Source organism: Syngnathoides biaculeatus, chromosome 9 (genome assembly GCF_019802595.1).
Source record: "Syngnathoides biaculeatus isolate LvHL_M chromosome 9, ASM1980259v1, whole genome shotgun sequence".
Classification (NCBI taxonomy): Eukaryota; Metazoa; Chordata; class Actinopteri; order Syngnathiformes; family Syngnathidae; genus Syngnathoides; species Syngnathoides biaculeatus.
This window is the reverse complement of record NC_084648.1, coordinates 24,547,069-24,560,817: the sequence shown is the minus strand read 5'-3', so window position 1 is coordinate 24,560,817 and position 13,749 is coordinate 24,547,069. Positions and strand designations below refer to the sequence as shown.

The window sequence follows — 13,749 nt, the reverse complement described above, 5'->3', positions numbered from 1 at the left end:
AAACTTTGATTAAAATACAAAGAAAACACAGAGGAAGCTCAAAAACTTAAACAGCTCCAGTAAAATTGTTCCGGCATAAATGGGATGCATTTTCTCCATTCTGTTTGGTCAAACAGAGAAACAGGACACACACACGGGCACACACGCACACACACACGGCACACACACACACAAACACGCAAACATACACACACAAGATAGGATGTGCTTGATTTTTTAAATTTCATGAACGAAATGAGACTAAAAAGGCTTTTTCAATTTATATTTATTTTCCAACAAAATTTTACTCACACACAAAACATGAAAATCAAACAATGTACAATAAATCTCTTTTTTTTTCTGGCCTTCCCAGCCTCTTGTTCGTTGGCAGTCTGTATTGTGCTAAATCTCAATTTAAAAAAAAGACGGTCTTGCGCTTTCGGCTCTTTAAATGACAGACTCAGGGTTTACTGTGTTATATTCCTGGACAAAGAACTAGCAGGAACAAAAGGTCAAAATAACTGCAGTTAGGAATGAATTCCAAACAGAGCAACTACTAAAGGGATGATGAGACCTTGTGATCATGTTTATTTGTACACATTCATTCAACACTTCAGAGAAATCATATACAAAAAGCAAAGCCAAATGAATTTATTTATAATGCACATTTCATACACAAGGTAACTTGTGGCTTTAAATGTAGACTCATTTTATCATTTTACTGATTTGTGCTGACATTTGATCTGATGGATTAGATTTTTGCACTAAAATAATGGGCAAACTGCATTTATTGACTGTTACGAGTTCTGCAGCTATCTGATTTGGGGGCGTTCTGAGTTTGTTAACTACAGCAAACAGAGTGGGAGTATTGTTGAGGTTCTTATTGATGATCTCAAAAAATATTTCTGTCTAGCTGTGTCTTGCTAACTCTTGGTTAAAATTACAAAGTCAAAGTCAATTTGGAGTTTAGTTTTTTCCCACTTACGTTCTGCTTTCCTACACTTTAATTTAGTGCTCTTGACCATCATTGTGCTCCAACATGGTGTTGTAGGTCACCTCAAGATGGTTTTGGTTACAACAGGAGTGATAGCATTCATGGCATTTAAGATTTTTGAGGGGAAATTGTCCAAAGGTCCATCAATTGTCTCAGCATTCAGTGTGTGGCGTAGCCACAGTCTCCATAAATTTATTGGAAGTTCTCTCATTTATGTACCTTTTCTCGATAGAAAGAGGTTGTCTGAAATTTTGGAAGAATCTGTAATTCAAAAATACACAAAAATGCTCAGAAATAGCCATATCCTTCATATCAATTGATAGAATTTGAACATGCCTGGAGATGCCCAGGTCTAAGATGTGACTTTCAGTGTGAGTTGGATTCTTAATACTGTATGTTGAAAGAGACCAAACGTGTCTACAATGCCTTGTGAAAGTATTCAGCCCCTTTGAACTTTTCAACTTTTTGCCACATTTCAGGGTTCAAACATAAAGATATAAAACAAAAATATTTTTGTCAAGAATCAACAACAATCGGGACGCAATCATGAAGCGGAATGAAAATGTTTCTAAATTTTATACTTTTTTAGCACATAAAAAACTGAAAAGTGGGGCATGCAATATTATTCAGCCTGTTTACTTTCAGTGCAGCAAACTCACTCCAGAAGTTCAGTGAGGATCTCTGAATGAGCCAATGTTGACTGATGATGATAAATAGAATCCACCTGTGTGTAATCAAGTCCACGTATAAATGCACCTGCTCTGTGATGGTCTCAGGGATCTTTTTAAAGTGCAGAGAGCATCATGAAAACCAAGGAACACACCAGGCAGGTCCGAGATACTGTTGTAGAGAAGTTTAAAGATGGATTTGGATACAGAAAGATTTCCCAAGCTTTAAACATCTCAAGGAGCACTGTGCAAGCAATCATATTGAAATGGCCACTGCAAATCTACCAAGACCCGGCCGTCCCTCTAAACCTTCCCCTCGAACAAGGAGATGACTGATCAGAGATGCAGCCAAGAGGCCCATGATCAATCTGGTTGAACTGAGGTGGGAGAGTCTGTCCAGAGGACAACAATCAGTCAAACACTGCACAAATCTGGCCTTTATGGAAGAGTGGCAAGAAGAAAGCCATTTCTCAAAGATATCCATAAAAAGTCCCGTTTAAAGTTTATCACAAGCCACCTGGGAGACACACCAAACATGTGGAAGAAGGTGCTCTGGGCAGATGAAACCAAAATCAAACTTTTTGGCCATAATGCAAAACAATGTGTTTAGTGTAAAAGCAACACAGCTCATCACCCTGAACACACCATCCCCACTCAAACATAGTGGTGGCAGTCTCACGATTTGGGCCTGGTTTTCTTCAGCAGGGACAGGGAAGAGTGGGAATAGGATCAGTGCCAACATAAGCCCCCATAAGTTTGATGCCGATCAACAAATCAACACCTTGAACTGGAAGAGAGTCAAGAACACCAAACTCGATAGTGTCAGAAACCAGATCTGAAGTCAAATTCACAAAATGCAAAGGAGCAAGAGAACTGGCACTTATACCCTTAAGAATAACCCAAGACCCTTGAACTCTTCCACTTGGGGCAGGATCTCATCCCTGACCCGGAGATGGCACGGCACCCTTTTCCAACTGAGGACAATGGTCTCAGATTTGGAGGTGCTGATTCTCATCCAAGCTGATTCACACTCGGCTGTGACTCGCTCCAGGGAATAATGGAGATCACGACTTGATGAAGCCAGCAGAACATCATCTGCAAAGATCAGAGATGCAATGCTGAGGCCACCAAACTGGACATCCTCTTTGCCTTGACTGCCCCTAGAGATTCTGTCCATAAACGTTATGAGCAAAATCGGTGACAAAGGGCAACTTTGGCAGAGTCCAACTCTCATCAGAAACGAGTCCAACTTATTCCCGGCAATGCAGACCAAACACTGACACCGGTTGTACAGGGACCGAACAGCCCGTTTCAGGGAGTTCGGTACCCCAAACTCCCGAAGAACTCCCCACAGGACTCCCAAGGGACACGGTCGAACACCTTCTCCAAGTCCGCAAAACATATGTAAACTGGTCGGGCGAACTCCCATGCACCCTTAAGGATCCTGCCGAAAATTATGGAGTCCCTAGTGGGACTCTAAAGACTCCAATAAAGGTGGGTACTCTGAACGGCTATTTGGTGCATAGACACAAACAACAGTCAGGACACGTCCCCCTACCTGAAGGGGGAGGGAGGCTACCCTCTCAGCTACCGGGGTAAATCCCAATGTACAGGCCCCGAGCCGCGGAGCAATAAGTATACCCACACGTGCTCGGCCCCTCTCACAGTGGGCAACTCCATAGTGGAACAGAGACCAGCCCTCTCAACAGGACTGGTATCAGAACCCAAGGGGGAGGGAGAGGTGAGCCTGACTATATCTAGTTGGAACTTCTTGTTTTCACGCACCAACTTGGGCTCTATCCCTGCCAAAGAGGTGACATTCCATGTTCCTAGAGCGAGTTTCTTTAGCGGGGGATCGGATCGCCAAGGTCCCCGCCTTTGGCCACCGCCCAGCTCACATCACACCCAACGCCTGTGGCCTCTCTCAAGGGGGACCCATGTTACCCTTTCAGGCTGTGCACTCCTAAGCCCCATGGATACAGGCCCAGCCACAAGGTGCTCGCCTTCAAGCCCCATTTCCAGGCCTGGCTCCAGAGGTGGGCCCGGGTGACCCGCGTCGAGATCCAATATTTGTACTCATCGTTGGGGTTTTGGAGTCGTACTTTGTCTGGTGCCTCACCTAGGACCTATTTGCCATGGGCGTGAACCCATAGACAACATAGCTCCTAGGATCATCCGGACACACAAATCCCTCCACCATGATAAGGTGACGGCTTGAGGAGGGTTCCTTTAGTCCCTGTTTTTAATTTTTTTCAAGATAACCAAGCTTATCAGCAAAAAAAAAAACGAAAAAAAAAAACGTCAAGAGTGGCAAAGAAAGCAGAGCAATGGGGGAAAAAACTGTTTGAGTACACTGTACAAGAAGTGAGAGAGAAAATAGGACAATTTACTGGTAAGTATGATGAAGGAACTCAAACTAGCTTCTCACTCAGTTTTGCATTACAATGACTGGGTGGGGAATGTTTCTTTTGCTCAAGCAGCAGACCCCGCCCATAAAGACACACAGGGTATAGTAGACACATCACCAAAGACAAATACCAATTAATATTGTAATGCTGATGACCTTACTATTTTTTACCAAGCAGTTAAAAAGTCTGTTTCTGAGTTCCAGTGACTTAGACAATATTTAGAAGAAGATGATGTTCTTGAATGAAGAAAAAAAAAAAAACAATTGGAAAAGCCGTTATAAAGTGTTTGTTCTAATAATCTGGGCCCACCTTTAATTTATATGCAGCCTAACTCCACCAACTTCACTGAACACGGACTGTGGTCTCTCTGACTACCCTTGTTTTTAATTATTATCCTCGGCAGATAGTTTCGCTTTATCACCTTCTGATTTAATCAAACAGCAACTATAAATTTCACAAAAGTTTAATTAGTTATCAGATGTATGATGTACGACTAAATGTTAATATCCCTCTATTCATGCATATTTCGGCTCCGATGAGGCTCTGTGGGATGTACAAATATTATTATAAGTCAGTCACCCATGTTATATTAGAATATCGTAAACTGATTCATGATTATAACCAATGAGCCATTTTCTGAGCTGCTTATCCTAATGAGGGCCGCGAGAGTGCTGGAGGATATCACAGCTGTCATTGGGCAGGAGGCAGGGTACACCCTGAACTGGTTACCAGTCAGTTGCTGGCCACATGGAGACAGACAACAGTCACACTCACAATCACACCTAGGGGTAATTTAGAGCAGTGGTCTCCAAACTTTTTATCACTGTGGACCGAGATCTCTACAGGTTGGCCAGAAAGAGGGATAGAGATGGGAAGGATGTGCAGCAGGTAAGGCTGATTAAGGATAGAGATGGAAATGTGTTGACTGGTGCCGGTAGTGTGCTAAATAGATGGAAAGAATACTTTGAGAAGTTGATGAATGAAGAAAATGAGAGAGACGTTAGAGTTGAAGAGGCAAGTGTGAAGGACCAGGAAGTGGCAATGATTACTCAGGGGGAAGTCAGAAGGGCACTACAAAGGATGAAAAATGGAAAGGCACTTGGTCCTGATGACATACTGGTAGAGGTATGGAAGCAATTTGGAGAGATGGCTGTGGAGTTTTTGACCAACTTATTCAACAGAATACTTGCGGGCGAAAAGATGCCTGAAGAATGGAGGAAAAGTGTTCTAGTTCCCATTTTTAATAACAAAGGGGATGTTCAGAGCAGTGGGAACTATAGAGGAATAAAGTTGATGAGCCACACAATGAAGTTATGGGAAAGAGACAGGACAGAAGTAAGTATCTGCGAGCAACAGTATGGTTTCATGCCTAGAAAGAGTACCACAGATGCATTATTTGCCTTGAGGATGCTAGTGGAAAAGTACAGAGAAGGTCAGAAGGGGCTACATTGTGTCTTTGTGGATCTAGAGAAAGCCTATGACAGAGTAACAAGATAGGAACTGTGGTACTGCATGCGTAAGTCTGGTGTGGCAGAGAAGTATGTTAAAATAGTACAGGACATGTATGATGGCAGCAGAACAATGGTGAGGTGTGCCTTAGGTGTGACAGAGGAATTTAAGGTGGAGGTGGGACTGCATCAGGGATCAGCTCTGAGCCCCTTCCTGTTTGCAGTGGTAATGGATAGGTTGACAAATGAGGTTAGACTGGAATCCCCTTGGACCATGATGTTCGCAGGGAGCATGCAGAGGAACAATTAGAAAAATGGAGACATGCACTGGAAAGGAGAGGAATGAAGATTAGCCGAAGTAAAACAGAATATATGTGCGTGAATGAGAAAAGTGGAGGGGGAAGAGTGAGGCTACAGGGAGAAGAGATAGCGAGGGTGGACGACTTCAAATATTTAGGGTCAACAATCCAGAGCAATGGTGAGTGTGGTAAGGAAGTGAAGAAACAGGTCCAAGCAGGTTGGAACAGCTGGCGAAAGGTGTCTGGTGTGTTATGTGACAGAAGAGTCTCTGCTAGAATGAAGGGCAAAGTTTACAAAAGAGTGGTGAGGCCGGCCATGATGTACAGATTAGAGACGATGGCACTGAAGAAAATACAGGAAGCAGAACTGGAGGTGGCTGAAATGAAGATGTTGAGGTTCTCGCTCGGAGTGACCAGGTTGGATAGGATTAGAAATGAGCTCATTTGAGGGACAGCCAAAGTTGGATGTTTTGCTGACAAGGTTCGAGAGAGCAGACTTCGATGGTTTGGACATGTTCAGAGGCGAGAGAGTGAGTATCTTGGAGGTAGGGTGCTGAGGATGGAGCTGCCAGGCAAAAGGGCGAGAGGAAGACCAAAGAGAAGGTTTATGGATGTGGTGAAGGAAGACATGAGGGCAGTTGGGGTGAGAGAGAAGATGCAGGAGATAGGCTAAGATGGCAAAAGATGACACGCTGTGGCGACCCCTAACGGCACAAGCCGAAAGGAAAAGAAGAGAATATATATATATATATATATCCACACAAAGATAAATAGAGATAGTAATATGTCCACCCTCGAAAGCCACGAACAACCTACAAAAGCCTTGTTTCCACCAAGCAGTTTGGTTGTGCTCCCAGTTTTGTATTTCCATTGTCAGAAATTAAATTTAAGAAATACAAATGAGAACTACCAAATCCCTTTTAGCACCTTTGCCTTTATATAAAAACGTATGTCCACGTTCTTCAAGTATGGTTTGAGACCTTTTGCAGTTTGTTGATTTCAGAGAGAATTGACGCATTCTGCAATAACAAATCAAACTGAATTTCTTAGTCTTTTATAATATTGAAGACTGTCGTCTTAAAAAAATCGCTTATCCTCTCACCAGGTTTACTTGTATGGTCTTCTCCCAGTCCTTTTCATTGTTGATTCCAGCATTGTTGATGACAATGTCGAGACGACCAAACTGGTCTACAGTGCTCTGGAAGGCATCTAAACAAAGAGAAATCAATAGCCATTAGTGAAAGATTTCAGACATTTCTACCCTTCCATTTATTTTCTGTCCTGCTTAACCTCACTTGGGTCAGGGTGTCCTAGAGCCTATCCAAGCGATCTTCGGGCAAGAGAGGAGTGGTACACCCTGAACTGATCGCCACCCCATTACAGGCACATAGAGACAAACAGCCCTTCACACCTAGAGACATATTAGACTCCTTATTGAACTCCATGTGAATGTTTTTGGAATTTAGGCAGAAACTGGAGTTCCAGAAGAAATCTAGAGAGAAAATGCAAACCACACAATAGAAGGCCATATTTGAACCCATGACCTCTGAACTGTAAGGTGGATGTGATAAGTCAGTCTCTTGTATCAGAAGTGACAAAACTTGATCCCAAAGCTAATGTATTTATACAGCACATTTCAAACATAAGGTAACTCAATGTAATTTACACTATTAAAACCATTTAAAAATAAAGAAAAAAGACAACAAACATTTAAAGCAAAAATAAAAGTACTATTAAAACTGCTTGTGCTGCAAGGAATACACACAACAACTAAAGATAAATAAAACAAACCCCCCAAAATTATCTGCTACCTATTTTGTGTTTCATTGTCATTATTTTGTTAAACAAAATTGGCAATGAGAAAAGCAAAACCTCACCAAAAGGTGAGTGTGGTCATTATTTTCCTTTTTGCAGTCCACAGCGCTACATTTAGGTGCTGAGGAAATTGAGTGGTAGCTGTACTATTGGCAGCAGTTGAAATTTGATGGGCTACTTGCGCACAAGAGGTTTCTTTGGAGCCCAGTGTGTGGAAGAGTCAAAGCATGCTCTATACCCCACTGAATGTATTCGTGGATGAGTGTGTACAAATAAACAAACAACAATTGACACTCACATAAATGCGTATGGTCAATTTAGAGTCCTCACTTAACCTACCACGCCAATTTTTGGTACTTGGGAAGCAAAACAAAGTACCCAGAGAAAACTCAGGCACGTAAGGGGTAAATATACAAACTAGTCAGCTAGTTTTGAACCTGGATCCTCAGAACTTTGAGCCAGATAATGCTGTTAATTAATCTTCTGTTGTCCTGTTGTTATGGATGAGGCGATGCTTACTGGGATGAGAAGGTGGTGACATCATTGTTCGTGGACATCAGGAGGAGAATACATTCTCCAGTGCAATGGCCTGCAGTCTTCTGTGTCTTCCTTAATCCATATACTGTATTTCCACAAAGAAGTGTATATCAAACTGACGACGAGGTACAACCTCAAGTTTTTTGTTTTCATCGTTGTAATACATAAGACATAGTCTGCCTTCAGAGTGTTACTTCTCGGATGTTTTATGCAACATCATGGTGATGAGACGGTCCACTGTGGTTACGTAGTGTGTTTCCTTTTGAAAGAGGACGTCACTGCTGCGGGAAGGAAGGATTTCTCCACGGGGCAGGAAAGTGAACGTTACCACAAGACTTACTTCTGAATTTGAAAAAGACACTGGAAATTTATTAACTCCAAACACAGAAAATGCCTGGCGCTTAAACTGAGCATAATTACTTTCTGCCTTACTCAGTGTCCACGATGCAAAGTCCGTCTTCTCTTCTCCAGATGACATCATGTGTGACACAAATGCCCGCACCCCAAAAGGTGAAGCATCACATGCTACCTGTAGTTGGTTGTTTTGGAAAGTAGGCCCAGCCCCCCAAGTTGACGAAAGTTATCTTTAGGTCCTTAAATGCAACATCACATTTGTCGGTCCAGCTTTTACTGCATGTTTGAAATGGACGTTTTCGCTCAACATATCCACCAAGTCGTACCACCAAACCATTTCAACATCTCCGACTTCTCCGTTGATCATCCACAAATAGGACATGAGGTAGATCTTCAAACAACAAATGATCAACAAAGCAACAGGCCCAGACCTTGTATCCCCATCCTGCCTCAAAGTCTGCCCAGACCAACTTATTACAGTTTTCACAAAGATCTTCAAGAAGTCCACAGCAGTTTGCCTACCAAGCTAACAGGTCTGCGGATGATGCAGTAAATATGGGTCTGCACTTCATCCTTGAACACCTTAACAGCAAGGGAACCTATGCAAGGATCCTGTTTATGGGCTTCAGTTCTGCGTTTAACGCCATCATCCTTGAACTCCTCTCCTCCAAACTTCTCCAGCTCAGTTTTTCGCCTGCCATCCGCCATTTGATCTACAATTTCCTCATGGGCAGGACACAGCAGGTGAGGCTGGGGGACACCACCTCATCCACACGCACCATCAGCAGCGGGGCACCCAAAGGTTGTGTCCTCTCCCCTCTTCTCTTCTTGCTCAACATGAACGACTGCTTCTCCAGTGACCCGGTTGTCAAACTCCTGGAGTTCGCAGATGACACCACAGCCCATCTAACTCATCAAAGACAGCAGGATGTGGAGAGGCTGGATCTTGGGTGTGGACAACACAATCTGGAGCTGAACACACAAAAAAGACTGTAGAAATGATTGTGAACTTCAGCAGGCATCCTTCACCACAGCTTCTTCTCATGCTGTCCAACTGTCTTGTGTCAACTCTTGAGACCTTTAAGTTCTTGGGAACTACAGTCTCTCGGGACCTGAAGTGGGAGACAAACATCAACTCAAAAAAGCCCAGCAAATGATAAACTTTTTGTGGCTTCTGAAGAAGCGCAGCCTGTCACAAGAGTTGCTGATACAGTTCTACACAGCGGTCATCAAATTTGTACTGTGTACCCAGATCCAGACAAATTCCTTGTGTGTTGTTTTATACTTGGCCAATAAAACTGATTCTGATTCTAAAGACGCATCTTGACTTGTGCGTGTGGCACCCGCAGTGACGTCACTACGGCTCTCCTGTGCGTAGTTTGCCTGTATACTCGAGTGCAACCCACGCGCTCAGTTTTGAAAATGTACTGTAGTTCTTCTGCAAGTCAGAGGTGTCACTAATGCTGATATTGGCTAAGACGCCACCAGGTGGTGCTTCCTCAGAATACTTTGGTTATTTCCGGTAGCCATTTTTACTTTCCATAACAAGGAATGAAGCAATAACAATGTTGATTGTGGAAGCACGTCTGCTTGAACAAATGTTAAAACCTAGACCTTCTTAAGCTGCCCCTGGAACACAGTGAAGGAGCACAATGATGATCAAGATGTCTAAATCAAAGTGTTGGAAACCAGAATGTTAGTGGAGAAAATGAAACTCCAAATTGATTATAACCTTTCTTTGTAATTTTAAGCAAGATTTAGTCAGAGCTACACAGTAAAACCTTTCTGAAATCACCAGTAAGTACCTCAAGAATACTTGCACTTTGTTTGCGCTGGTTGGTGAGCTCACAACCCTCATCAAATCAGATATCTCTAGAACTCTTAACAGCTGATAAATGCAATGAGTTTTCCTGTTATATTAGTCAAAAAAAATACAATCCATAAGGATTTAGATATCAGCACAAATCAGCAAAATGATAAAATGATGCAACATCCTGAAGCCACTCGGGGAAAACTCTCCCAAACTGTTGAGAAAACTTTTCAGCAGCCAAAACCATCAACGATCTGTCTTGACTCAATACCATCTGACTTTTTCAAAACTATTGTGAAGTGAGTACTAGCTGATTTGGAGCAAATAATCAATTGCTCACTTAAGTCTGGCGAATTTCCTTAAAGTGTCACTGACACCAAAAACATTACATTTTGTAAGTTGAGGAAGAAAGAAAAAAATCATCCGTTTGTTCACAGCACGCCAGAATGTTGCCGTATATTGATTTTTTATTCTCATGGCATGAAAAATCTGTGAACTGTGTGAGGTTGAAGAAGACGCCGGAAGTGACGTATTTTGCAGACAACTTCAGCTGCAGGATCAAGTGTATTCACCTCTTGTACAGGCGACAAAATAGCCGTTTTCTTCTGCAATTTTGCCAAAATGCCAGCTCGTTGTGTTGCTGGATTTTGCTCTAATACTTGGGAGGATGGATTCATTCTTCACACATTTCCAAAAGACCCGATTTGTCATGAAAAATGGATTGCACAGGTGCAAAGCTTTGTGTTTTCCAAATGACAAGTAGGTGTGTATAAAGCTAGTAAAACAAAGTAGGGGGACTAATTTGTCTCACAGTTTATAGCTGGGGTCGGGAACCTATGGCTCGCAGAGCCCTCATAACGACTTAGAGTACATGTGATTTCTGTCGTGCGGGCAACACAAATGACGCACAGGTAGTTTTTGTCCTAGTGGACTTGCCGTAGTTCACCGCAGCAGACTATGTGCACAGGCGCAAAGGGGTCTAACGCAGAGCAGGTAGCGACAACTAATTGACCCCGCCGTAGAAATTGTGTCATCCGCGTCGCTGACCAATCAGAGGCCAGAGATCTGCATAAACCACGCCCTCTTTTTTGGGACCCGCAGTTCCCTCAGACAACGTTGCATGGTCCAGTATAGCTTTTGTTAGCGTTTTATCGCGTATTTGGGTTCTTTAACAATAGATATGGTTAAGAGGTGTAGTCACGGACTTTATAATAGTGACGACAGGTATCATGAAAGGCTAGTTGGTGGAGTTCAATTCGTACCCTTTCCAAAACCGAAGACCCAGTATGAAAAATGTCTTAGATGGATCAAACTTTGTGGAAGACCGCATCATCAACTGAATCCATCCAAAATCAACCGGAACAGAAGACCGAGTACGAAAAATGTCTTCAATGGATAAAACTTTGTGGAAGACCGCATGATCAACTGAATCCATCAACCGGAACAGATATGTTTGCACAAAGGTAAGCCCTATATTTGATTTTCAATACATGTCTCATATAAATGAATTAGCAGTTCTTCGCTTGCATAACATAGCTAAGTGTGAATGATTGACACACTTGATCTGTGTTGAGCGATATTTTGCGATGATCTGACTGCACAAATATGTCCCTTTGTTCACGGCTAATGAGCTAAACTAAACCGGACTAGCAGTCCTAAAAGCCTTCGACGTGCACCGAGACACCAAGACTGAAGGAAGGATGTTTGAGGACACTAAAGTAGTGATTGTCGTACTCGGTCGGGACTTACGTAGGTTCAGCACTAATTCAAGAATAATTATTGAGGGGAGTGCGTGACGTTACACAAAGAAAACGAGAGAAACAACTCGTAAATCAAGCCTCGCCTTCTTCTTTTCCTTCATACGGCGGTTCACAAACGGCTATACAGATACATATACAGATTCTGCACATAAGTGTGATATGTAACACGAAAATAGGAATCTGTCAATGACGAATTTGTCTTTGGGTTATAATATATTATATTATGTGGCTTCTCGGTCTTCCTCTGACTCTGGAAAGATCTCGCGCTAATATCAATGGTTTCTCAGTCGATATGTATGTAAATACCATTGAAAAACCCCTCGCTGAAATACTTGAAGCCCTGCTGCCTGCTTTTCAACAATATTTCACTGTTAGCTAAGAATGCGAGTGAGAAATCAGCCGTTTCGCTCTATTCTTTTCTTGCTGCGCCGCCCTTTTTGCTAATTGTTTGTCTGATGTAGGCGCACGTGGCGTGACGTCACTTCAGGAGGCGTGGTTAAGTGCCCTGTACGGAGGGGTCAATTATGCAAACGATCGCTCAAGAAAAAAAGATAGGGAGTTGTACAGTTTTCAGCAAGACTGAGCAGCCATTCACAGATGGAGGAGTATGCCAAAACATTCGTGCCTGATGTTTTCGCATAAAGACAAGGTAATACTTGCTATTGTTGGCAAGAACTGACTTTAACAATAAGTTTTCGTACCATCATGATGGCAAATCATATTGAATTGCGTTCACGATGAACGAATGGAAGTCTCAACGCCTGCATGGAGCTTCATCTAACGGCGTATGAAAGACTATAAAGCCATCAGCAAGACCAGAAGTCACATTAATGGTAAGAAGTGCTTTTGTCATCATTGGTTAGCAACATCATAATGTTATTTTAAAGAACTCAGAGACTTATTTTACTCTAAAAGTGTTGGTTCTACATAAATGCTCAAATACACCTGTATTTAGTTTTTAAAATATTGCATGGCTCTTTTGAAATCAGATTTTGGCATTTATGTCTCTCTCGGCCTAAAAGGTTCCCAAAGCCCTGGTTTATAGCATATGTTACATGTGAATTTAGAATAAATCCCCTTGGTCAAACCAGAAAAATATAACAAAGCACTTGTATTGCATTTAAGATAATTTAATCACACATAATACAATACCATACAACACAAAACAATAACAAAATAGAAGTACAAAGACAGTTTAGTTGAGTGTAACAGAAGCTAAGTAGCGAAACGACATATAGTCACCATAGTTGAACAAATGTTCCAAATATTAAAATGTTATTTCCAGCAAATGTTCCCCAATGCAATGGAAGACGGAAAGCAGTGTGGCATCCGTGTACTTATGTACTTGTCCGAAAGCAGCAGTATTAATAAAGAGCTCCATCGACAGCCATCCTTGTCCTTATTGAAACATTCTAGAAATCCACTTTGGTCGAATTCAGTTGAACAGTACTCAAATGGTTCAGGTTCAAAGTAATGATTTTGTCACCATTGGAAGTTTCCAATCTCATCAAATGACAATGATGTATGGGTTCCCCCAAAGGTCAGTTCCCAGTTCACTTTTTTTCCAGCCTGTATATTCTACGTTTAGGTAAATGCTTCAGAATCCAAATGTTGGCTACCATAGCGATGCAGATGACACAACAGTGTTTCAGTAAGAATATGGTTCAATTAATCTGT

The 13,749-nt window shown here is 42.2% G+C and overlaps 1 protein-coding gene across 2 annotated transcripts in view; it reads right to left on the bottom strand.

The window, feature by feature from the left end:
* The window catches only part of hpgd (15-hydroxyprostaglandin dehydrogenase), a 38,270-nt gene that overhangs the window by 16,506 nt on the left and 8,015 nt on the right, over window positions 1-13,749 (bottom strand). For both annotated transcript variants that reach the window (XM_061829980.1, XM_061829981.1), the window contains exon 3: window positions 6,899-7,005. In XM_061829980.1, coding sequence (XP_061685964.1) covers window positions 6,899-7,005 — 107 coding nt within the window. The remainder of the gene's footprint in view (window positions 1-6,898; window positions 7,006-13,749) is intronic.